A 27,337-nucleotide genomic window follows, 5' to 3' on the forward strand; every position below is an offset into this window, starting at 1 on the left:
GAACCGTATCCTACTCGGCCATGACATCTCACGCTCGGCTCAGCCGACGGCCTATCGAGTCAGACGGCGCGTTGAAAGAGTTTGGTGTCACGGCAGGGAGGGGTGAAGCTGAACCGCAGCTCTTGATGCGGATCAGCCCCTGTTGGCCCAGTTTGTGTGTTGTAAAGGGAGGGCTGGGGATTCATATACAGCACATCTTTGCTCTTTTAATAACACTAATAGGAGTGACGTGAATCACCGCAACAATTGCCGTTAGTGTTTCCAATATAAATGTTGTTTATCTCAATGATATTGGCACTTTTATTGGTATTCATATTTTTACTACTTCATGTATTACGATTATGATTACTGCATTACTGTATTAGTTATGGCGGAACAGTGACACGGTGGTTAGAGCGGTCGCTTCACCACAACAAGGTCCTGGGTTTGAGCCCCGGGGTAGTTCAACCTTGGGGGTCGTCCCGAGTCGTCCTCTGTGTGGAGTTTGCATGTTCTCCCCGTGTCTGCATGGCTTTCCTAGAGTGCTCCGGTTTCCTCCCACAGTCCAAAGACATGTAGTAGGTCAGGTGATAGGCTCCAGCATCCCCGTGACCCTGAGAGCAGGATAAGCGGTTTGGATAATGGATAGATGAATGGATGTATTGGTTGTGATTATGATTATATATGATATATGGTTTATATTATATGATATATGTATTAGTTATGATTGTATGTATTACAGTTATGATTATGTAGTGACTGATTTACTGTTAACCATTTGTTTGTTGCTATTTCTGTTACAGCTACTACAGCTGCTATTATTATGACTATTTGAATGACTCATTTACCTAGGTATAACTTTTACTGTTACCTTCTTCACTGTTAATACAGCTACTGAATTTACCATTACTTATACTGTTACTGTCAAAATTACTTTTGGTAACACAAGTTATCAATATTTATATTTACGCAATGGTCTATCTTAATTTAGGGCTTTAAACAAACTCAGATTAACTCCACCGAAGAAACAAAGCTGATTTATTTATTTTAATGAATGAACAGGTGGTTCATTCATTAAAATAGATAAATTGTAGTGATCTTAGACGGGAGATGTAGACCTACGACGGCGTTAGGTCCTTCGGTTGCGTTACTGTACACACAAGGCTTTTCTATACTTCCCTCAGGTGTCACGTTGCAATCTCATGATTGTGCAATTTGATTGGACACGTCACAGGTGACCCCGCCTCTCCCGATAGAGGCCCGCCCCTGCAGACTAGCTCACCTGCTCTGCTGCGGAGACCGCAGTCATTTGTACTGCCCAGGTCAAAGCCATCCAGAGACACCACCTCAGAAGACCTGCTGAACACTACGCCTGGTGTAAGTGTCCTCTATAACGTACCGTTTAATCTTTTTTTTTTAACCAAATTAAACTTTTTGTATGCATTTTTCATTTTAATATCTTCTTCACAACTATGCAGTTATTATAAAGAAACCATCGTAGGTTATCATGATATGTACATTTGTAATTTTACTAATGGTTAGGGGGATTTATTGCTAACTTCTGATTGTTTTTGACACAGATGGCAGAAATGCCTTAGAAAACGGATCCTCCTTATTCTTTCCCATAGTCGCACTGAGTCATTGTGGTGATTGGACATAACAAAAGAACAACAATGCTTAGGTTCTTAAACTTTAACTGTTTGACTTCCAGTTTAGATTTAGAGGTCTAAGTTTTGAGGTATTGTCTTCAGGGCATGCTCTTAGTCTGTGATCCAGAGTTAAACATACTGTCACTTTTTGCATACTGTCCTAATATTTGCATATTCTTTTTTAACACACTGAGACTACAAGTCGGCAAACTATAGCTGTTCCATAGTGCTTGATAAGAACAGTGCCAACTAACAAAACTGACACACCCCAACACTCCCCGCAGAGGAAAAGATGGCCTCCACTCGCTCTGTACGTAGCCTGTCCGTACGCCAGCCTTCTTTCTCCAGTATTTCTGTGCTGGACAGCGGGCACAGCATCCGGTCCAAGCCGCCTGCCCCCACCCTGTCCTCTGCCAGCACCCTATCCCTGTCCCGCTCTCTCTCGCTGGGCAACGGCCTCAATGTGCTAGGCACCGGCCTCTCCCTCAGCAGCCTCGCCGTGGGAGCCAGCGACAAGGAGACCATGCAGGGCCTGAACGACCGGCTGGCCAACTACCTAGACAAGGTGCGCACACTGGAAAGGTCCAATGCGGAGCTGGAACTAAAGATCAAGCAGCTGATGATGGAGAAAGTACCCAAGGGGCACGACATCGAGGGCATGATGGCCCAGGCGCACGCTATCGGACAGGAGGTCAGTACTTGAGATGGGTCGGCTGTCGATGTTGAAATCCATGTTCATATCTCAGCTAACACTTTAGAATATTTGGATTTGGGCATCAGGGTAGCATAGCTGTCTATTCCATTGTCTTCCAACAAGGGGATTGCGGTTCGAATCCCCGTGTTGCCTCCGGCTTGGTCGGGCGTCCCTACAGACACAATTGGCCGTGCCTGCGGGTGGAGGCCGGATGTGGGTATGTGTCCTGGTCGCTGCACTAGCGCCTCCTCTGGTCAGTCAGGGTGCCTGTTCGGGGGGGGGGACTGGGGAGAATAGCGTGATCCTCCCACGTGCTACGTCCCCCTGGTGAAACTCCTCGCTGTCAGGTGAAAAGCAGCGGCTGGCAACTCCACATGTATCGGAGGAGGCATGTGGTAGTCTGCAGCCCTCCCCGGATCGGCAGAGGGGGTGGAGCAGTGACCGAGATGGCTCAGAAGAGTGGGGTAATTGGCCGGGTACAATTGGGAAGAAAAAGGGGGGGGGGATATTTGGGTTTAAATGCATGGGGCTATCTCTAATATGAGCAATTTAACTTAAGGACTGTGTAAATAAATCAACGATGTTTTCTGTGAATAGACGAGGGCATGTAACACAGGATCTGCTGGCACTACAAAGAGCCATTTGAGATTTTATTAACTCCCCAACCTGTCCCTGTTCACTGGGTGCAGGTGAGAAAGAAGACACTGGAGAACGCCCGCATCATGCTGGAGATCGATAATGCCAAGCTGGCGGCCGATGACTTCAGGGTCAAGTGAGTGTCACACCGTGGGCTCTTTTCTCTGACCTGCCTGTGAGTGTTCACATGGAAGCGCCAAGGCCGCAAAATGCTGTGAATAAATTACCTTTCTGTCAGAGGCTGCGAAATGAGAGCCCTGTTCCCACGGTGCTTTACACGCCCACGGGAGACTTAACTACAACCCTCCTCGGTTTGCGTCGGTTGTCGCTGTGCGTGATAGATTGAGCAGGTCAGGGAGACATCATCTGTTTCTGAAGTGTCTGCATGTTGGCAAGGTGACGCCCAGGGTGAGATGGCAGGATGGGAAGGCGCTCAGCTTGTGTTTTTCACAGCATGTCGACAGTATATTCTGTGTCTAGCTTTGGGGGAGCGATCGTCAGTCTGTCAGTGATTTATAGCTATTAACAACAAAGTGAAGGTGTACATGAATCCATATTTATTTGTGTGTGTGTGTGTGTGTGTGTGTGTGTGTGTGTGTGTGTGTGTGTGTGTGTGTGTGTGTGTGTGTGTGTGTGTGTGTGTGTGTGTGTGTGTGTGTGTGTTCCCCTCAAGGAGCTATGTGTTAATGTGTGTGTGGGTTCGAGTCTGAGTGTGCAGATTGAAAATAGGCATATATCCTTGCTGGGCTTAAAAGTACTTTGTGCTTTTTGTGCTGTTTGACTTTCATGGGTTTAGGGTGGCAGTCCAAGCAGTTTTCCTTGTTAAAGGATAGATTCACTTATTTTGAACCCAGACTTCATCAAAACATTGTCAGGCAGCATCATCTATATATATAGATATATATAGATATAAAGCAGAGTGTATGTTTGTATGTTTGCTTAAAACTCCAGAAATACTCATTGTAGAACAAAATGAAAGGTATCTTTAGAATCAGCACTTTCCAAGGATTGCACAGTTCAAAAAATATTTCAAAAACCAAGCAAGAAATTTTGATTTATTTGCGAAAGAGGCATTCCAATGATGCTTTGTGGAAGCTTCCGGCAAATCCTTCCTCTGGTCAAGGGAGGCACTGCACCTAACATTGTCAGTACTAGCCTGAAGGCACGCAACGTGGTTTACCCTGAGGCGCTTGAGCACTGAGCGATTAATACACACACTGGCAAAGAAGCTTGATGAATGGATTGAAAATTATGACATTTGATCATTTTCGTTAATAAGATTCATTTTTTGACATTCGTTTATCACATGTATCATATCATAAATTATCCTATATTTCATCATCAGTTATATTGTAAAGAACAGATCATGTTGGTTGTTTTGGTGAGAAATTTTTTCCTGGGCAATGCCAGGTACCTCTGCTAATCCAGACATAAACTGATTGAATTCACTGACTCCTTAGCAAGAATCTTTCCACTTAACTGAACCGTCTTACTGGGCTTCAACACGGTCCAGTGGAGCAATCTTTAAAGTCTTCAGAAAACCATAATGTTGATGTAGATCACAGAAAGTTGAATCATTTCATCTGGACACAACATTTATTGAGAAAGAATCACTCATCTAAGTGACCTCTTCAGTCTCAACTGACTGCAGGTATCCCCACCCTTATAAACAATACAGTGGCATAACGACTGAAACCAACGATCGTTTTCATATACAGAGGGTGGGGATACCTGCAGCCAGTTGAGACTGAGGAGGTCACTTATCCCCCTTTTCCACTACATGGTACCAGCTCAGCTCGACTCGACTGGACTCGCAGAGTGTTGTTTTCCATTACCGTAACAGTACCCTCTCAGTCAAGCTGGTCTGCATTGATTTTTGTACCCACTCCAGTTTTTTTTGGAACCTCGGCAAAGGTGGTACCAGAAAAGTGGTAACACTTACCAAAATGCCGGTACTTTCCAGTAATGGAAAACGAAAATGTCGAGTTGGGTTGAGCCAGTACCATGTAGTGGAAAAGGGGCATTAGATGAGCAATGAAACGTTTCTCTCAATAAACGTTGTGTCCAGATGAACTGATTCAACTTTCTGTGATTTCCTTACCTGGATTATTGAGCATGCATAAAGACATGTTGATGTATAGATCTAAATAATGACTGACAATGTTTCAATAATCAGGAATCAGAAATATTTATTTGTTGTTTCATTCCATGCACCTGCGCACCTGAAATGAAATGAAATATCATTTTCCCCAGCCCACAGCAGTGCAACACAAAGACGAAGACACATATCCAAACTACAAGAACACGTATATTCAAACTACAAAAAAAATACAAAAACTACAAAACACATATACCCAACTTATCAAAACAAAAAAAGAAAATTCCCTGTCCAAGAGAGTGAATGCCAGGATGACTGGCGGAACTGCCGGTCTGCATGGGCTAGCGGTTAGCTTAGCCTGCCACCTTCCGCGTCCTGTCAGACCACAGGGCCGTGGTCCCTGGGCCCACCAGATGCAGCAGACCAAGCCCTCCCAGCCAATCCAATGCCAGCTCTCCCAGCCAGACACCCCCGACACACCTCCTTCAGGGTAGGTGTGTCGGGGGTGCCTGGCTGGGAGAGCTGGCATTGGATTTTTGTTATACATAAATGAATAAAGTCTGGGTTCGAAGAATTTTTACATTTCCCTTTGTGTCTGTAAGGTGGGAGGCTGAGGCCACCTTGTGCCAGTCGGTAGAGAGGGACTGTCAGGCACTGCGAAGGGCCAAGTCTGACCACGACCAAATCATCTCCACTCTCCGAGGAGACCTGGACAGCCTGAAAGAGGAGCTGTACTTCCTCAAGAAGAATCACGATGAGGTGAGATGCCTCCCAAGGTCAAGGTCACGCAAAGATGTGATCAGCGAGTGCTCGCACGTCAGCCTAATCACTTTGCAGGTTGTCAGGCACCTCCCTGGAGAAAAGCAGGAGGAATTTTACATGGGAAACTCCAGTAGGAAAGTGTCTTTAAGATACTCGAAAGCTCTTTCATGTGCCTTGCCGTGATTGATATTCATCCAAAAACCACAATGTGGCTTGTAATGCATGTCGATGCTTGAGTTGTCAGTCAGAACAATTGAAACAGTAGGTTGACACACACGGGCCAGCCCTTTGTTTGTATTTCCTTGCTCATGCAGTTCAGAGGGGGTTCAGTTCAAACAGTATCTGAAACATGATAATTTAAGTGTAGCGGCACACCCCACTTTCTGTAGTCTTTGTGCTTATAGATACCATGATAACATGTGCACACACACACACAACACATGACAAGTTCACATGAGTGTGTGTTTAGATAATCAGGTGTGGTGTCCAGGATGTGGCTAGCTAAGCGGACACTTTATTTTCTGACATATTCCCACACTGCTCTGTTCTCTCCGGCATTTCAAAAGCTGGTGTACAGCTGGAGAAGTTCATGTGAAGAGTTTGTTAATGATAATATCAGGGGAAAAAAACCTTTACCCATACTCGACTTTTCAGAACAAAGTGAGTAAATTCTGAGCAAGGAGGTCAAATAAAATAATTGAAATGGAGCAATTAAAAAAATGGAGGTTAACAAAATAAAAGCCCCAGCTACATATATGGTAGGAGAGACAGAACAAATAAGTAATAACCGAGACAACAAGGATGATATATGAAGTAAAAGCTAATAATTGTGGAAAGGACTTACCAAGTAAACGTGTTTGGTGTTCATTGCAGAAAGTAATTTGAACAGCTCATGACAACAAACTCTTAGTCACCCTTATGCTGCATCAGGAGGCTTAATATGTCTATGGAAATCACTTGTATGAAATTAAACAAAACAGATCATCTGCACATTCTGTGCTACTCTGACACATTGTGTCCTTTCCATGCCTCTGCAGGACAAGGGCTCTCTGAAGGCACGCCTGGCCAACGAGCAGGTGAATGTGGAGGTGGATGCCGCCCAGGGCCCTGACCTGGGGGCCATGATGGCCGAGCTGAGGGTCCAGTACGAGGGCATCACCCGCAAGAACAAGGAGGAAGCCGAGGCCTGGTACCTGAAGAAGGTGGATTATTCGGCCAGCGAGTGATGAAGATTAAAGGGATTCCTGTGCAGAAATGTGGTTGTGATGTGCAGCAGCATGCAGACAGGCTCAGGCTTGATGTTTTGTTGTAGGCCATCCCGGAAGCTGGCTCAAACATGAGATCTTTTGGGGCGTCCGGGTGACGTGGTGGTCTATTCCGTTGCCTACCAATATGGGGATCTCCAGTTCGAATCCCCGTCTTACCTCCGGCGTGGTCGGGCGTATCTACAGACATAATTGGCCGTGTCTGCGGGTGGGAAGCCAGATGTGGGTATGTGTCCTGGTCGCTGCACTAGCGCTTCCTCTGGTCAGCCGGGGTGCCTGTTTGGGGGCGAGGGGGAACTGGGGGGAATAGCGTGATCTTCCCATGCGCTACATCCCCCTGGCAAAACTCCTCACTGTCAGGTGAAAAGAAGCAGCTGGCAACGCCACATGTATCGGAGAAGACATGTGGTAGTCTGCAGCGCCCCCCCCCCCGGGATTGGCAGAGGGGGTGGAGCAGCAACCGGGACGGCTCGGAAGAGTGGGGTAATTGGCCAAGTACAATTCGGGAAAAAGGGGGAAAAATACAAATGAAATGATTTAAAAAAGAAAAATACATGGGATCTCTTGGCTCTTTACCAATGGGATAAATGAATGGGGTTTGTGGACGTCTCAAATATGGTCAGAGGTCAATATAAGTGTAAGAGGTTTGGACATTTTTTTATGTCATTTCTGTGAGATGATCTTCACAAACAACTGCCGCAGATACACGTGGTGAACTGTAAATACCAGTGATATGAGAAAGAAGCTGACATCAGGCGGGTCCCTGAAAGGGGTTTCTATGTGACGGGTAGCCATTAAGCAGCAACTCCCTGTTCTGCACAACACATGTCCTTCAGAATTCACAAAATAAAAGGTTTACTGGTCAGTTTTATTTCGCATCACAAAAGGTCCAAATCTCGTAAGCTTGTGTGGACAACAGAGAGCCTTGGGAACTCACGCCCATGCATGTGTGTGTGTGTGTGTGTGTGCGTGCGTGCGTGCGTGCGTGCGTGCGTGCGTGCGTGCGTGCGTGTGTGTGTGTGTGTGTGTGTGTGTGTGTGTGTGTGTGCAGCTGGAGGGGATCCAGTCGGAGGTGAAGGAGAGCAACGAGGCTTTGCGCAGCGCCCAGGGGGAGCTCAGCGAGAGACGACGCTTCCTGCAGGCGCTGGAGGTGGAACTGGAAAGCCTGCGCAAGCAGGTACTTTAAACACCTACGTACACACACTCGAACACACATTCGTGCATACATAGACAATACACACTCCCTAGGGTGCACATACACAGACATACATATAGATTCGCACACATGCACAGAGAGGGAGAGGGAGGAAGAGAGACATGCGTCATGCACATAGGTGCACGTATATATACGTATATATATATATATATATATATATATATATACATGTGTGTGTGTGCATATATATATATATACATTTATACACACACACACACACACACACACACACACACACACACATAAGCACTTCTTTCCCTGGGTAATATACCCATCTTGTCAGCCATATATACATTTATACACACACACACACACACACACACACACACACACACACACACACACACACACACACACACACACACACACACACACACACACACATAAGCACTTCTTTCCCTGGGTAATATACCCATCTTGTCAGCCATATTACCACTGAGTCATCCAAATATTTTTCATTTGGGCTGAAATATGATGATAAATAAGGAATACAGTATACCCTACACCCTAATGCCCCATAGGTTTGGGGCAGTAGGGTGGCCTTGTTGTAAGAACCCTAGTTATTCAACCAGAGGATAGAAGACTTTGGGTTCAACTCCGTATGTCAGCATTGACCTGCTTACGTGTCGTTGAGCAAAACAATAAATGTGTAGTCTAGTGGTCCTGGTTTTTTTTTGGGGGGGTCCTCCTTTTTCTCCCCAATTGTACTTGGCCAATTACCCCACTCTTTCGAACCGTCCTGGTCGCTGCTCCACCCCCTCTGCTGATCCGGGGAGGGCTGCAGACTACCACATGCCTCCTCCGATACATGTGGAGATGCCAGCCACTTCTTTTCATCTGACAGTGAGGAGTTTCACCAGGGGGACGTAGCGCATGGGAGGATCACACTATTCCTCCCGGTTCCCACTCCCCCCTGAACAGGCGCCCCAACTGACCAGAGGAGTGCAGCGACCACATCCGGCCACATCCAGATTCCCACCCGCAGACACAGCCAATTGTATCTGTAGGGACGCCCTACCAAGCCGGAGGTAACACGGGGATTCGAGTGGTCTAGTGGTCCTGTTTTGTAGCTTACAAGGTTGTGACATTCCAGGAGTTTCTCAAGCAAACAGAAAACTTTCATCCCGAGATCCAACAAAGTCTCACATTTGCAGTAGTTGTTATTCAACACTTTTGTGGAAGTCAAAACCACACTCTCACCTTACCCCCCTGTCCTCTATACACTACACAAGTCATTCACATCTAGGGGCAACAGCTGCTCTCTCTCATAATGGCAATACAATGTACACAGCACGTCCATTCTGGTACAATAATCAGTCAACCAGTGCAACAGAAGGTTGCTGATTTGCCGTCCCCGCTGAACATGTGAAGACAGATTTCAAAGTCATTTCAGGTTTTTAATAGAGACAAAAATACCTAGCGGTGCGTTTGCTCAACCTTACGGATACCTCACCACTGAATATAGATAGCTGATGAGTCTGAAAAGTCCCCTAGTTAGGATGTGATATGTTGTGAGTCATAAATGGGTGGGGTCCACTGGTAAACATTGAGGGCCTTTATTCTGCAGGGAGGAACTTTGATTAATGCATTATGTGTCAAAGTTATATGGATGCTTGTTTGAACAGCATTGACTTTTGTTGGCACAGTTGGGCTGTATGCACTTTTGATCGATAAATGTACACTGGCCGAACAGTATTGAGCTAAGCCTATATGGGTTTTATCTTTCATGGGCTTATCATGTCATCTTACACCAATTTATATCAGTATACCATTAACATTGCTAAAATAAGGTCTAATGTGTTCAGCATTAACCTAGCTAGTTTTACTGAATTATGATGTGGAAGTAAAATGATGTACATTTGCATACTTGATAAGAGGGGCTTGGATTAGCAAATATCCAGTCATGTCATAGTGTTCTGCTAACATGGCTGTCATCAGCGCTAATGTAGGCTACATTACTGGCTAGCTAACTCTATTGAAATATACTGTTGAATTTACATATATACACTAGAATGTATAAGAAGAACTGCATTAGCTTCAATAGCTGTTTAAGGGTGATTGTAAGAAAATGACAAAAAAAGCTAAATCGTTTTATGTTGGAGTTTAATGATGTGATTTGCTAGCTATGTGGTTGTAATCATATGTCACTGCTAGGTGGCTGTGCTGGAGGGAAACCTGGGGGAGACTGGCCATAAGTACACTGTGGAGATGGAGCATCTCCAGGCCACGCTGTCCCAGCTGGAGGATGAACTGTCTCAGCTGCGCCTGGACATGCAGCGCAACAAGACTGACTACGAACAGCTGCTGCGCATCAAACAGAACCTGGAGATGGAGATCGCCACCTACAGGAGGCTACTGGAAGGAGAGGAAGTGTACGTGGGTCCTCCATTTGTTGCACTGTACATAAAGATGAGAAATTAATTTACACCAGTACCTGTCCTGACACAAGCCGAATACATAAGGAGTAAATAAGAACTAGTTTTTAAACCCATCTCCACCCATTTACAATAAACAAGGGCTGTAGATGAGGAGGACAGTCGTGGTGGTGTCCATGTATAAAGGATATAAAATGGTATAGATGTTGAGCACAGTGATGGAGGCGTCCATGTATAAAGGATATAAAGGGGTGTAGATGTAGAGGACAGTGATGGAGGCGTCCATCTATAAAGGATATAAAGGGGTGTAGATGTAGAGAACAGTGATGGAGGTGTCCAAGTGTAAAGGATATAAAGGGTGTAGATGAGGACAGTGATGGTGGTGTCCATGTATAAAGGATATAAAGGGGTGTAGATGTAGAAGACAGTGATGGTGGTGTCCATGTATAAAGGATATAAAGGGGTGTAGATATAGAGGACAGTGATGGAGGTGTCCATGTATAAAGGATATAAAGCGGTGTAGATGTAGAAGACAGTGATGGTGGTGTCCATGTATAAAGGATATAAAGGGGTGTAGATATAGAGGATAGTGATGGAGGTGTGGGTTAGACTGAAGGTGTCAGGGTTGTAGTAGAACATCTCATCTCAGCTTCTCAAAAGTCTACCCAGAGAGTTTAGTTGGCTTTCTTCTCGCCTCATATTTCATTGGACTAACATGCTGTACCCCACGTGTGTCGTCTACGTCACATGGATCTTTGATGTCCTCATATGACGTCGGCAAGTCGAAGGGGGTTGACCGTAGTGTACGTTTTCTCCCGGATGTAATTAAAAGGATAGATCTTCTCTCTCACAACAGCCTTGTGATGTGTCTAATTTTGTATTGGATTTATCATGAGGACTATGAGTTCTGCCATGCTGGGCTCATACCAGCATGTTTTAAGCTCAATTTTTTTTCTGAAATGACACTTTCTATAAATACTGTTTTTTGTAAAACAAAAATACCCTTAGTAGCCAAGACATGTACCGTTTGATCTTTTAGCAGTAGACTTAGACCATTGTCGAAATAGCACTAGCACAGCCAGTCTTTTTTTTGGGGGGGTGGGGGTTTGCCCCCTTTTTCTCCCCAGTTGTATCCGGCCAATTACCCCACTCTTCTGAGCCGTCCCGGTCGCTGCTCCACCCCCTCTGCCGATCCGGGGAGGGCTGCAGACTACCACATGCCTCCTCCGATACATGTGGAGTCGCCAGCCGCCTCTTTTCACCTGACAGTGAGGAATTTCACCAGGGGGACGTAGCGCGTGGGAGGATCACGCTATGACCCCCCCCCCGAACAGGCGCCCCAACCGACCAGAGGAGGCGCTAGTGCAGCGACCAGGACACCTACCCACATCCGGCTTCCCACCCGTAGACACGGCCAGTTATGTCTGTAGGGATGCCCGACCAAGCCGGAGGTAACACAGGGATTCGAACATGGGATCCCCATGTTGGTAGGCAACGAAATAGACCGCTATGCTACCCATACACCCACATCCAGTCTTTTTGATACCTGTTAATCGTTGTCTGTCTTAAATTCAATATGGATCTCTAAAATGTTTACAGGAGTGGCAGGTTGTGTTTTTCATTACTCGACTGTTGTGTTTGAATATACGGCTGAACATCTCCGCACATCATTGTGTTGGGTTGTTGGTTCTCTATGACTAACGTTATTCTGTTTTTTGCCAACAGGGTTAAGGAATCCCCTCCACCTCCAAAAAGTGAGTGGCTATTATTTTGCCTGCTGTGTTGGTCAACAGGATATCATCAAGGACAAAAAATGAATAGATTTAAGTGCACATTTCTCCCAAACACGTGCATAGTGTTCAGTACTCAGTCTTCATTTGGGAGGAAAATGGCAACGCCTGCATGACACCATGCCAACACACTCTTGGCTGATTTCTCTGGAAGTGTGACAGATGAATGGATGCTCGCTCTCGCTCTCTCTCTCTCTCTCTCTCTCTCTCTCTCTCTCTCTCTCTCTCTCTCTCTCTCTCTCTCTCTCTCTCTCTCTCTCTCTCTCTCTCTCTCTCTCTCTTCCAATGGGACACTCTGACAGTATCATATTTTGTAACACGCCCTGTTTTTGTTTTCATCTCAGATGACACGTGTGCTTTCTGACTTCCTCATTTCACTCACACAGTCCCATTATACGGGTCTTCATTAAAAGTCATCAAGTAAAAAAAGCAACACTTGAATATTGAATTACCTTCTAGATGATGTTGTTTATTTCCAGCGCGTCAATAAAACGACCGGGCTCTCACTCCTACCTAAAACGACCATGGGCGGTCAAAATGACCGCCGGGTTTTAAACTCTATATTCTGTCAAGCTAAATACCCAATTGAGATATTAATTCATTGCATATGTCAGTATGTCTGTTATGAAACTGACACCAAAATTAATATTTTAACAACTTTTAACACTATTTTTCAAACAACTCAAAATGGCCGCTGACCAGCGCCTATAAATACTGCAACGCGTCGGTGGCAGTCATTGTGCGTCTGAAACGGCGTCTGTACAGGCATATTGGCAATAATCAGAAATCAAATTTAGACCATTACTCTACCCTGGAGGACGTTAGTGTGTTTCTAGGACAGAACAACGAACTTCACGAAGGAAGCGACGCGGCCAGCAAACGTCATAAATAGTGACACGTCATAAATAGTAACATGACGCGCACGGTGATGCGCAAATTACGGGCCTCGTGGTCGTTTTAGGTAGAGCTTATCATAACTTTTTGTGCAATTGATCTAAAACTCATTTTAATGCAAATGTGTGCAGTTTTAGGAGCATTCAGTGAGCGGCAGGTCTGTATCTTCTTTCCCCCCGCAAAGGTATTAAACTTTGAAACTCCAAAACCGTCAAAATGGCGGGTGTTACTCTGACCTGGCACAACTCCTCATTTTATGCCAGATTCCTCAGCATGCAGCCATTTGCATATAGGCAAAGGCTGTCATTATGGTAGGGGGAAAAATAGGTAAATAACCCTGGTCTTTATTTTGCATGTCACAGAGGAGCCAGACGTGAGGACGAGGAAGATCGTGAAGGTTGTGACTCAGACTATGGTGAATGGAAAGGTGGTGGACGAGTCCAGCGAGGTGGAGCAGATCGAAGAGCGCAAGAAGTGAAGCCAGCGCGTCCGGCGGACCTCCGTCTTTGAGGACGATGGCCGGCACTCGAGTGCCGTCGAGGCGACCGTGTAAATGCAGCTTTTCACTCCCTGCAAATGCTACGCTCTGATTTCGCTGGCTGATCCCACCCCTCTCTGGCTAAACGTGTGCTGCTCGCTGAAATCAGCAGGTGTTGCGTCTGCTTGGACTGAAAACCTGCAAACTTAATGGTTCTTACTAGCACATGATGGCTCACCACTGCTCCAGTCAGATGGACAAAAACATGCCGGGACCTTCTCTGGTGTATTTCCCCTATTCTCAAATAAAACTAAAAAAAAAAAAAAGTTTAGAAAATAAGAATTATACAACTTTCAACGTTGTTCAGAAACCTCACAGGCTTAAGTAACACTGCACCGTGAAGGACCGTTGACCCAAACATCTTATGAAACTGATCTGACAGGATGTTTGATACAAGAAAATCGGAAAAGAGTGAAAGATGTTTGAAATGTGTGAAGCTAAACGAACATGAGTAACAATCTCTCTTAGTATACTGATTCTAATGTGTTTTGTTTGGTGAGATATTGTAAATGTGCGTCCATTATTATGCGCTCCCTTAAATAAACATATACTGATTCAGAGATCTGGTGGTGTTGCTGGAACGGTGTGTATTTAATGAAAGAGAACACGCCCACGTCCTTTACAGCTCTGCTACATCAGCTACTGTAAATGCTGCATAGCAAAATACATGCATGCAAAATAAGCACACACACACACACACACACACACACACACACACACACACACACACACACACACACACACACACACACACACACACACACACACACACCAGGAGGGGTTGTCTGTCATCTGGAGACTTCGAGACTTATCCCTGCTTTGAAACTGAACAGTTCAGCACAGGGAACGTTTGGGAGGAACTAGGGGAACTTTTGATTCTCAGCTGCATTAAAAGGGCAGAAATTAGAACAACTCAAGTGACCCAAATTTGGTAGTCTCAAATGATAGGTCTTTGTTTGCCTGTTTGTGTGTGACTGTGCCTGTGCACGTCTTTGTGTTTATGTGCTGTGTGTTACTGTAGGCAGCACTGTATCTGTGTGGCCATTTCAGTGTATGTGTGCAATATCTGTATGTGTGAGTGTGTGTGTGTGTGTGTGTGTGTGTGTGTGTGTGTGTGCATATCTTATTGTTTTCCCATATCACCCTGCATTTCACTGTGTATATGCATGTAATCTGTAGCAGTGGGAAAGGTAGTGTAACATAAAGTCAGACTTTGAGACTGTCCCTTGGAAAACATTATTTTAACATTGTAGCAGTATTTGACAATGATGGAAACCATGTCTCACTAGACAGTGTCTGACCAGGGGCGCATACAAAGCAACGCTGTTAACAAAACCTACTGTTCTGGGTTTCTGCGGCACAGGGTCAGGACCAGATGTCGAGCCAAAAAAACCAACACTGTTGTTGGTTTTTTATCACCAAATCATTGCAGCCCACGGAGAAAAACAGAAAACCAGGTTAAGTCAGTTTTATTTGTATAGCCCAATATCAAAAATTACAAATTTGCCTCAGGGGGCTTTACACCAATACAACATCCTGTCCTTAGACACTCGCATTGGATAAGGAACAACTCCCTAAAAAAACCCTTTAACAGGGAGAAAAAATAGGAAGAAACCTGAGGGAGAGCAACAGAGGAGGTATCTCTCTGCCAAGACGGACAGACGTGCAATGGATGTTGTGTGTACAGACTAAAACACAATGTTCAAGAATTGTGTTCTTTCACTGTTTTGTGAAGTACATTCTTCCATCCATCCATTGTCTATAACCGCTTTATCCAAACTAGAGTGGGGAGCTGGAGTCGGTCCCAGCATGCATTGGGCAGAAGGCAGAGACACTGGACAAGTCGCCAGCCAATCACCCCCCCCCCACACACACACACACATTCATCCCTACAGACAATTTAGAGGCTTCAATTCTCCTCACGTTCATGTCTTTGGACTGTGAAAGGAAAAAAGAGTACATGGAAGAAACCCATAAAAACATACAGGGAACCTGCAAACTCCTCACAGACTGGAATCAAAACAAGGAGCCTCTTGCTGGGGAGCGACAGTGTTAACCACAAAGACATTGTGCCAACCCTGTAGATTCTTACAGAATGTTTGGGAGGATATGCATTTGAAATAAACATGTGCAGCCAATGTAATTCTCATCTCATCTCATCATCAGCTGCTTCTAAGGGGTCGGGTCACGGTGGCAGCAAGCTAAGTAGGGCACGCGAGATGCCCCTCTCTCCAGCAATGCCCTGCAGCTCCTTCTGGGGGATCCCAAGGCGTTCCCAGGCCAGATTGGACATGTAGTCCATCCAGCGAGTTCTGGGTCTGGGATGTGCCCGGAAAACCTCCAAAGGAAGGCGCCCAGGAGGCATCCTAATGAGATGCCTGAACCACCTCAACTGGCTCCTTTCGACGCGAAGGAGCAGCAGCTGTACTCCGAGCTCCCTCCGGATGTCCGAGCTCCTCGCCCTCTCTCTACGGCTGAGCCCAGACACCCTACAGAGGAAACTCATTTCAGCCGCTTGTATCCACGATCTCACCCTTTTGGTCACTACCCAAAGCTCATGACCATAGGTGAGGATTGGAATGAAGATTGACTGGTAAATTGAGTGCTTTGCCATCCGGCTCAGCTCCCTCTTCACCACAACGGTCCGGTACAACAGCTGCATTACTGCTGATGCTGCACCAATCCGTCTGTCAATCTCCTGCTCCATCCTACCCTCACTCATGAACAAGACCCCGAGATACTTGAACTCCTTCACTTGTGGTAACAACTCATCCCCAACCCGGACAGAGTAATCCACCATTTTCCGGTAGACATCCATGGCCTCAGACTTGGAGGTGCTGACTCTCATCCCGGCCATTTCACACTCAGCTGCAAACCGCCCCAGTGTGTGCCAGAGGTCACATTCTGATGAAGCCAACAAAACCACATCATCTGTGAAGAGCAGAGATGCAATTCTGAGGTTCCCAAAATGGACACACTCCTCACCTTGGCTGCGCCTTGAGATCCTCTTCATGAATATCACAACCAGAATCAGAGACAAGTGACAACCTTGGTGGAGTCCAACACCCACGGAAAACGTGTTTGATTTTGTTCCGAGAATATGGACACAGCTCTCACTTTGGTTATACAAGGACTGGATGGCTTGTAGCAACTGCCCCAGTACCCCATACACCCACAGTACCCCCCCACAGGGCGGTACTGTGGGAGTAGAAAACACATGTAGACTGGCTGGTCAAAGTCCCATGCCTCCCACAGCACTTCTGCAAGGGTAAAGAGTTGGTCCGTTGTTCCATGGCCAGGACGGAATCCACATTGTTCCCCCTGGATCCTTATAGAGCTGACGGTTCCCTGAGAGGACCGGATGGAGGAGGCAAATAAGCGGAAGCGGTACAAGTACCAGGAGCTGGTGGATCAGTGCCTGAGGAGAGGTTGGAAGGCACGCTGTGAGCCCACCGAAGTGGGGTGTAGAGGCTTTGCTGGCCACTCACTGTGCAAGGTCTACACTCTATTTGGCATCACTGGGGCTGCTAAAATGAAAGCCATCAAGTCTTCCATGGGGGCTGCAGAGAGGGCATCCAGATGGCTTTTGATTAGAAGGGGTGATCTGTGGGCCAATGCTGCTGGGACACAAGCGAGGGCCTGATCAACCCTGGCTGGATTGCCTGAGCGAGGGTGTATGATGTTGAAAGACCTGAAAACACCCGAGGACCTCAGGAAACAACATCACTGATGATATATTGCAGTGCATCCGATGTATCTTTCTTCAAATATATGATGGCCTGGCGGCCTGTCCAAGGTGTCTCTCTGCCTGCCGCCCAATGACTGCTGGGATAGGCTCCAGCATCCCCACGACCCTGAAAGCAGGATAAGCAGTTTGGATAATGGATGGAATGGATATATAAATAAATAAATATATATATATATCCATCCATTATCCAAGCCGCTTATCCCAATTGGGATCGCGGGGATACTGGAGCCTATCCCAGCAGTCATTGGGCGGCAGGTGGGGAGACACCCCGGACAGGCCGCCAGTCCATCACAGGGCCAACACATTCACACCTAGGGACAATTTAGTATGGCCAATTCACCTGACCTCCATGTGTTTGGACTATGGGAGGAAACCCGAGCATCCGAAGGAAACCTACGCAGACACGGGGAGAACATGCAAACGCCACACAGAGGATGACCTGGGATGAACTCCAAGCAGGGGCGTCAATTCACTGGAAGCCAAGATATGGCAAAGTCAGATGACGTCACATCTGACATCACGTGACATCAAATCAAGTCCCTCAAATTCTCATTCCATCTCAACCATGTGGCTCTGTGCTGGTAGTTAGCTTATTTCATTTATATGTAAGGTAGTAATGTAAATCCGCCACAGGGTGGCACTGTTACGCTGTATGTTCCCCTGGGAATGCCGCAAATGGCGATGTTTGTCCCTTTTGCAACACCGTACCCCTAGTTCTTGTCCCGGGCAAAAGGCTACGTTGATCAAATGTTTTTTGTTTCTTCTGCCGGAAGGTGAGCAGTGTTACTGGCGGTCTGCATTATCATAAAAATATTGATTTATATCGCACATATTGTCTAACTGTTTATTCTGTGGTGTTAATAGACAAGTTTGCTTATAACCTAGTTAAAGTTTGATGTCGAACATTGTATTTGGCAAGAGAAATGTGACAAAAAGTGTTGGCTAACCTGTTGAGCATTAGCATGGCATATAACGCAGGATGCAGTATTTGAGCAGATTATCCATGGTTTTTTTGTTTAATTTTATGGGTAATAAGTGCCTTATTTAATTTAGAATGGATGACATTTGCTTTGGTTTTGCCGTAAGGTAGCATTTTGATATGAAATGTGTTTATCTGCACATTTGAACTTTTTATTTTAATTTTATTGAAAAGAAAAATGTTTTTTTGTTTCTTCTGCCGGAAGCTGTGAGTATGAGGAGGCCAGCGGCCAGCTGATTGATGAGAGGTGAAGTGCAAGCGAGTGTCAATAAAGTGTCCAGGTCTCAGCCACGATCCCAAGCCTCCGCCTCCTTCCTTTTCCACGCAAACATCATACTACAACAAACACAACGCAGAGTCCCAGGGCGTGTAGGGAGACGACGGCCGAATGCAAAGTGCGGGTTACATCATGGTGCCGTGATCGTGGTGCTTCGAGATCCAAGGAGATACAGAGACTCGCGTCCTCGCCTTTGCTGCTGCATTGAACTGCGTGACCTTCAGTGACTGGACAGTGTGGTGGACTGAACTACTGTCCTCGGCGCTGCAGCATTGGCAAGATACTCACCTCTTCAAATATCCTTTAAAGACTGTTGAAAGCTTGCTATATCCATTTGAGGACTTTTTATGATATTTCGATAAACTTAACTGTTATTTGAGTTGTGTAAAAGTGTGCTATGTGAGATCCTGCTATAGGAACACTGTGTTTAACATTATGCTGATATATATCATTCATAATTTTTTGGTTTTGGTTAAGGGTTGTGTATTGACCATCTGATTTTGACTCAAGTTTAATGTGAGTTTTGAGTTGAAAGTGATTATTGTTTTTTGATATATTTACTGGAAAAAAGGGGGAGATTTTGCATACACAGCTAAACTTATTCTGTGAACACAGTGAATCATTAATAGTCATCTGTTTTGACACCAACAGTTACACCAGTCATAGTGATTTAGAAAAAATATATATCAAAATGTTCAGTGACTATGCAGATTATCAGTCAAAGCAAGAAAGTGCCTCTGCTGCCACACCGGGTTCCCAGCTGCCCCCGATGCCCACAGCCAGCCACAACTGTGACACTCCAGCCCAGACACAACCCCACCTTTCAAGCAAGGGCGTAACAACCACCAGTGCTGCAAATCAACAGCAATCAGTGAGGCCAAAGCTTAACAACTACTTCACTAGCCCCACCACCACCCAACAGCTGATCCTCCCTCAAGACCACCACAGCAGTCAGCAGCCCCCATACCCAGGACTAAGTGCAACACTCACTCCACCACCCCCAATACTGTCACCTTACCCTATTCACTACTCCACTCCAGCTCATGCACCCACCTTGCCAGCCTCTAGAGCTCCAATGCAAGCACCCTCACTATGTTTTGACAGCAGCCCAGCTGCCAAACCAATCCACCGAAACAGCAGGCCAGACTACAGCCTGCCCAGTGCATCCCTTCCAGCTGTACAGATATTAGTGGAACCTAATCCCCCGGCCCAAGCCAGTGTGAACCAGCACACACACCCTTTGCCCATTCACAGCCTCTCGTGCCCCACCTCCATGGAAATGCAAACTGTACAGTGGCCGACCATGACTCACCCAGACACCCCTCCTTACCAAAGCCCTGCTGCCGAGCCTAAACCCCAGGTCTACACTGGTCCTGCATATAATCCCCCTGTGCCCCAGGCCCTCATGCCAAGCTTTCAAATGCCACCAATGATGAACATTATGAGCTACCCCTCTTCTACTGGCCAGACCCTTCAAAGTTTGCGGCATGGATCAATCCCCCAGCTGCATATGTCACAGCCTGCTGCCCTCTACCCCCAAGAGGTGACCACCCCACTAGCAGTGCAACATGTAGCCCCTAACCACACAGCCCCTGCCTCAGACCCTCGAGCTGTCATGTACCACAACACACTCCCACAACACCCTCCACCACACCCATCCACCACCCCGCACATGCACCCACGTCCGTATGAGCCCCCAATGAATGCTGCCGTCAGAGCCGCAGCCAACACAACCCTTCCACCAGCTGCATATGGTGGGTTCATACAAACTCATCAGGTAAAAAATGTCCAAATCTTCACTGGCAATCCAGACAGCAAAATACTTGTAGAAGACTGGGTTCGTGATATGCAGTACCTTCTGGAGGCAATCGAGCTCCCCACACACCTCCGCTTTTCGACTGTTGTACGACACCTGAGCGGTGAGGCCAGGAAGCTAGTCCTGAACCTACCCCCCCACGACCAGACTCCAGAGAAGGCGTATGAAGAGCTCAGGGCTGAATACAGCGACACACAAGGCTCACTTGATCCACTAGCCGACTTCTATGAGCGCAGCCAGAGGTCCGGAGAGTCTGCCTGCTCTTATGCTATTGCTGAGAGCGGTAGAGGAAAGTCAGAGAAGGGGGCAGGCAATTTCCTGATCATGATAGTAAACTCACTCGACAGTTTCTAAGAGGGCTTATGGATGAGATGGTGTATGCAAGGATCGCACCAATGAAGCCCAGGCTTTTGAGTTTCCGGGAGCTGCAAGCAGAGCTTAGAAACCTTGCAAAAGAGACTCAGAAGTTACAGTCACAACACAAGACAGAGAAAGCGCTCACCCAGGTGCAGGTCATATCAGAATGTGATACCAATATGAGGTCAGAGAGGTCAAAACACACTTCAGAGTGGACAGAGCTTAAAGATATGGTCAAGAAATTAGCTCTTAGCCAAGAAGAACAGATGACCAAGTTGGCTCACCTTGAGTTGAGAATTGCTGCACCTACCCCTGCACCAGCCCCTGCACCCCCACTAAGGCCCCAACCATCTCCCAGAACAGTTACTCAGGGCTCCAGTGTTGTTTGCTACCGGTGTGGGAAGCAAGGGCATATAGCCCGAGTATGTCGAGCGGTGCTCCCAGATCCCAGTCCGCCCTGGACTCACCGACCCCAGCCTGCGACCTCCGCGGAGAGTACCACGCCCCACTCAACGCAGCATTTAAACGCCTAGAGCCTGTGGTAACTGGGGCAATCATGGGCAAGCAGCAAGACCCCCCACTGCAGGTGAGCGATACTGATGATGGAGTAGAGGACATTCCTATTGTGGGTCCCAGGAATGAGGGTGAGGTGGAAGTCAATGGATTAAAGTGCAGGGCTCTTATCGATTCCGGCTCTCAGGTAACCAGTATTACTCACGGATACTGGTGCAACCAGCCTGACCTCCATGGACAGAAACTACGGCCCTCTAAAATACCCATAGCAGGTGCAGCAGGTCAGGATGTGCCTTACTCTGGTGTCCTGCGCATTAAGTTGAAAGTGCTGGGGAAAGAGTTCCAGAGTGTGCCGGCTTTTGTTGTCCCTGACTCCGAGTATCGCTCCTCCATCCCACTGCTTGTGGGAACTAATGTCGTCCATGCCGCCAGGAGGCACCTCCAAGCAACCTATGGGGAGCAGTATCTTCAGCGGGTGAAGGAAAGCCATCCAGAGTGGTACACAGCTTTACTGGAAACTGGCGACACTGAATATACAGGAGCAGACGACATGGTGGGCCCTGCTGTGTACACTGGCTGTAAAATACGCATCCCGGGAGGGAAAGAGATGGACTTATGTTGCAAAATCAAAGCTGGCCCACAAAGAAAGACATACACAGCGCTAATTGAAGGCCACGCCTCCATTCGGCTTCCCCAGGACCTCATGGTCGCCAAAGTTCTTGCAGATGTGAAGAAAGGCTGTGCTCCTGTCAGAGTGATGAACCTGTCCCAACAAACTGTCACAATCAAACCACACACACAGCTGGCCAGCGCCTTCCTGGTGGACAGTGTTGTGGATTTTTCAGCCATGGAACAGGGTTGTCATCAAAATGAGGAGAACAAAGAGACACCTGTGTCTGAACCAAGTTGTGAGCAGTGGTGGGGTGGACATAAGTGAAGCAGCAGTGGAGAATGAGCACCAGCGCGCCCTACTAAAAGAGCTTGTGGAGAGGAATATGGGGGTGTTCTCACAGCACTCAATGGACTACGGCCACACAAAAACAGTGCAGCACGAAATCCCCCTGGTCGACTCAAAACCCTTTCGACTAGCGTACCGCAAGATTCCCCCTTCACAGTGGCAGGATGTGAGGAAGTTGCTGACAGAAATGGAAACAGCAGGGGTTATCAGGCCTAGTAAGAGTCCATATGCTTCGCCAGTAGTGATTGTTACCAAGAAAGACGGATCACTAAGATTATGCATCGATTACCGAAGGCTTAACGCCTGCAGCACAAGAGATGCATTTCCACTGCCCAGAATAGAGGAGGCCCTGGAGGCTCTGGGTCAAGCAAAGTATTTCTCAACACTTGATCTCACATCTGGATACTGGCAGGTAGAGGTGGCGGAGCAGGACAAACACAAAACAGCATTCAGTACTCCCATGGGGCTGTTTGAAGCCAACAGAATGCCTTTCGGCCTTCAAAACGCTCCGTCCACCTTCCAGAGACTCATGACCTGCTGCTTTGGTGATCTGAACTTCACCCATCTCCTGATCTACCTTGATGATCTGATCATATTCTCTAAAACCTTTGATGAGCATCTGGAGAGGCTGCAGCTGGTGTTCGATCGACTGAAGGAGCATGGCTTGAAGTTGAAGCCTTCCAAATTTCAGCTTGTGAGAAAGGAGGTGCACTACTTGGGTCACCTGGTGTCTGCGGAGGGCAACAGGACAGACCCAGAGAAGATCAGCAGAGTCAAGGACTGGGCGAGGCCCACGAATCGTAAAGAGGTGCTTCAGTTCCTGGGATTCACCGGATATTACAGGCGGTTTGTGTGCAGTTACTCCACCTTAGCCGCGGCCCTGTACCGCCTTACCGCTGGTGACCCTAGAAAGAAACGGAGAGGGGGGAAGAAGAGGTTAGTGCCTGACCCGCCCTTTGTCTGGACTGATGAGTGTGAGGAGGCTTTTCAGTCACTGAGAGAAAGATTGACAACTGCTCCAGTGTTAGGCTATCCAGACTACAGCCTACCCTTTCTGCTCCAGACTGACGCCTCGGGGGAGGGGCTTGGTGCTGTATTAGCCCAAGTTCAGGACGGAGTCGAGAGAGTCATAGCTTATGGCAGCAGAGGCTTGAGCCCAGCAGAGACGAGGTATCCTGCACACAAACTAGAGTTCCTCGCTCTGAAATGGGCAGTGACCGACAAGTTCTATGACCATCTATATGGGCGCAAGTTCTCAGTCCAGACAGACAATAACCCCCTCAAGTATGTCATGTCGTCTGCAAAATTGGATGCTACAGGTCAGCGGTGGGTGTCTCGGCGGTCAGCATTTGATTTTGATGTGCAGTATCGAAGGGGACAGAATAATGCGAACGCTGATGCCCTCTCCCGGCTGTCTAACCAGGAGGTCACCCAAGTCCTGCAAACCTGCCCTCAGCTTGTATCAGCCAAAGTACAAAGGTGTGTAGAGGAACAATCTCCCCAACAACTGGAAAGCTCCGCTTCAGAGGGACCTGAGCATCAAGAACCTCTGTCACACACGCTCGGTGAATCCTATCAAGATGTGGGGATGGACTCTCTACCTGCATTGACAAAACAGGAGATTCGTGCAGGGCAAAAAGAGGATGCTGTAATCGGTCCCGTTTTGCACTTTAAAAGTGTGAACCAAAAACCGAGCCGCAGCGAGAGGATTGGTGGTGGCAGGCAGGTTTGCCTTCTCTTAAAAGAGTGGCGGAGGTTATTAGTAAGGGATGGAATAACGTATCGTCAGGTCCAAGACTGTCAAAGGGGAGTAGTAGAGCAGTTGATACTACCAGAGAGATTTCACACATCCGTCAAGACTGCACTTCATGATGACTCAGGGCATTTAGGGTTTGAGAGAACGCTGCAGATGATAAGGGAGAGATTTTACTGGCCTAAGATGTTCCAGGAAATCAAGGCTTGGTGTGAGCAGTGTGAAAGGTGCTGCCTCAGAAAGACTCCAACTGCAGGCCTCAGGGCTCCCCTGGACAGTATTCACAGCAGCGATCCTATGGAACTTGTGTGTGTAGACTTTCTGACTCTGGAGAAATCAAAGGGAGGCATAGAAAATGTGTTTATTGTCACTGACCACTTCTCCCGGTACGCCCAGGCCTATCCCACTAAAGACCAAAAAGCCTGTACAGTGGCGAAGGTACTGTGGAAGAACTTTTTCTGTCGGTTTGGATTCCCAGCAAAACTACATGCAGACCAGGGGCGTAATTTTGAAAGTGCTGTGGTGAAAGAGCTGTGTAAGTGTACTGGTGTCACTAAGACACACACAACCCCCTATCACCCCCAGGGTAACGGCACCACCGAAAGGTTCAACTGGACTCTCATGGACATGCTGGGGACACTAGAGCCTCACCTGAAACCCCGCTGGCATGAGTATGTGGATGCAATGACACATGCGTATAACTGCACCAAACATGACTCTACTGGGTACACACCGTATTACCTAATGTTCGGTAGACATCCACGACTCCCAGTCGACCTGATTTTTGGGCTTTCTACCACCATGTGGTAGAGTATAGTGAATATGTCCAGACCCTGCATGACTGTCTGTCGGAAGCTTATACTCAGGCTAACCAGGCCTCACGACATGCAAAAGAGCAGCAGAAAAGGTACTATGATCAAAAGGCAAAGAGTCAAGGTTTCAGCCCAGGGGACAGAGTCTTGGTCAAAATATGTCATGTGGAGGGACGGCAGAAACTGGGAGACAGATGGGAGTCACGCCCATACATTGTGGTGAAGAAACAACCCAGTATACCTGTGTATGTGGTCCGAACAGAGGATGGTGAAAAAGAGAGAGTGGTTCACCGCAACCTTCTTACACAGTGTATGTTTCTTCCGGTGGAGCGGGCTGGTGCAGCAACAAGTGCAGGAGTTGAGTCTGACATGGGGGACTGGGAGGTGGATGGCATGGAGGTAATGGGGGAGGAAGCCGAAAAAGTGAGTCAAGGGGGGGAAGAGGACATAAATGTCAGTGACACCAACGCTGATGAGTGTGAGGAGGCTTTTCAGTCACTGAGAGAAAGATTGACAACTGCTCCAGTGTTAGGCTATCCAGACTACAGCCTACCCTTTCTGCTCCAGACTGACGCCTCGGGGGAGGGGCTTGGTGCTGTATTAGCCCAAGTTCAGGACGGAGTCGAGAGAGTCATAGCTTATGGCAGCAGAGGCTTGAGCCCAGCAGAGACGAGGTATCCTGCACACAAACTAGAGTTCCTCGCTCTGAAATGGGCAGTGACCGACAAGTTCTATGACCATCTATATGGGCGCAAGTTCTCAGTCCAGACAGACAATAACCCCCTCAAGTATGTCATGTCGTCTGCAAAATTGGATGCTACAGGTCAGCGGTGGGTGTCTCGGCGGTCAGCATTTGATTTTGATGTGCAGTATCGAAGGGGACAGAATAATGCGAACGCTGATGCCCTCTCCCGGCTGTCTAACCAGGAGGTCACCCAAGTCCTGCAAACCTGCCCTCAGCTTGTATCAGCCAAAGTACAAAGGTGTGTAGAGGAACAATCTCCCCAACAACTGGAAAGCTCCGCTTCAGAGGGACCTGAGCATCAAGAACCTCTGTCACACACGCTCGGTGAATCCTATCAAGATGTGGGGATGGACTCTCTACCTGCATTGACAAAACAGGAGATTCGTGCAGGGCAAAAAGAGGATGCTGTAATCGGTCCCGTTTTGCACTTTAAAAGTGTGAACCAAAAACCGAGCCGCAGCGAGAGGATTGGTGGTGGCAGGCAGGTTTGCCTTCTCTTAAAAGAGTGGCGGAGGTTATTAGTAAGGGATGGAATAACGTATCGTCAGGTCCAAGACTGTCAAAGGGGAGTAGTAGAGCAGTTGATACTACCAGAGAGATTTCACACATCCGTCAAGACTGCACTTCATGATGACTCAGGGCATTTAGGGTTTGAGAGAACGCTGCAGATGATAAGGGAGAGATTTTACTGGCCTAAGATGTTCCAGGAAATCAAGGCTTGGTGTGAGCAGTGTGAAAGGTGCTGCCTCAGAAAGACTCCAACTGCAGGCCTCAGGGCTCCCCTGGACAGTATTCACAGCAGCGATCCTATGGAACTTGTGTGTGTAGACTTTCTGACTCTGGAGAAATCAAAGGGAGGCATAGAAAATGTGTTTATTGTCACTGACCACTTCTCCCGGTACGCCCAGGCCTATCCCACTAAAGACCAAAAAGCCTGTACAGTGGCGAAGGTACTGTGGAAGAACTTTTTCTGTCGGTTTGGATTCCCAGCAAAACTACATGCAGACCAGGGGCGTAATTTTGAAAGTGCTGTGGTGAAAGAGCTGTGTAAGTGTACTGGTGTCACTAAGACACACACAACCCCCTATCACCCCCAGGGTAACGGCACCACCGAAAGGTTCAACTGGACTCTCATGGACATGCTGGGGACACTAGAGCCTCACCTGAAACCCCGCTGGCATGAGTATGTGGATGCAATGACACATGCGTATAACTGCACCAAACATGACTCTACTGGGTACACACCGTATTACCTAATGTTCGGTAGACATCCACGACTCCCAGTCGACCTGATTTTTGGGCTTTCTACCACCATGTGGTAGAGTATAGTGAATATGTCCAGACCCTGCATGACTGTCTGTCGGAAGCTTATACTCAGGCTAACCAGGCCTCACGACATGCAAAAGAGCAGCAGAAAAGGTACTATGATCAAAAGGCAAAGAGTCAAGGTTTCAGCCCAGGGGACAGAGTCTTGGTCAAAATA

The 27,337-nt window shown here is 47.3% G+C and overlaps 1 protein-coding gene across 1 annotated transcript; it reads left to right on the plus strand.

The window, feature by feature from the left end:
- Positions 1–1,920: 1,920 nt before the first annotated feature.
- krt1-c5 (keratin, type 1, gene c5) lies at positions 1,921–14,435 on the plus strand. Its single transcript, XM_056289758.1, has 8 exons — positions 1,921–2,319; positions 3,012–3,094; positions 5,659–5,815; positions 6,856–7,020; positions 8,135–8,260; positions 10,454–10,671; positions 12,400–12,428; positions 13,721–14,435. Exons 1-8 carry the CDS (start codon positions 1,921–1,923, stop codon positions 13,834–13,836), a joined length of 1,293 nt encoding a protein of 430 aa, XP_056145733.1. The 3' UTR covers positions 13,837–14,435.
- Positions 14,436–27,337: the final 12,902 nt, after the last annotated feature.

Source organism: Lampris incognitus, chromosome 1 (genome assembly GCF_029633865.1).
Source record: "Lampris incognitus isolate fLamInc1 chromosome 1, fLamInc1.hap2, whole genome shotgun sequence".
NCBI classification, from domain to species: domain Eukaryota; kingdom Metazoa; phylum Chordata; class Actinopteri; order Lampriformes; family Lampridae; genus Lampris; species Lampris incognitus.

Coding starts and splice junctions, on each gene's coding strand:
- krt1-c5 (XM_056289758.1), top strand. CDS start 1,921: ATGGCCTCCACTCGCTCTGTACGTAGCCTGTCCGTACGCCAGCCTTCT. Junction 8,261..10,453: donor TGGAAAGCCTGCGCAAGCAG/GTACTTTAAACA, acceptor TGTCACTGCTAG/GTGGCTGTGCTGGAGGGAAA. Junction 10,672..12,399: donor CTACTGGAAGGAGAGGAAGT/GTACGTGGGTCC, acceptor TTTTGCCAACAG/GGTTAAGGAATCCCCTCCAC.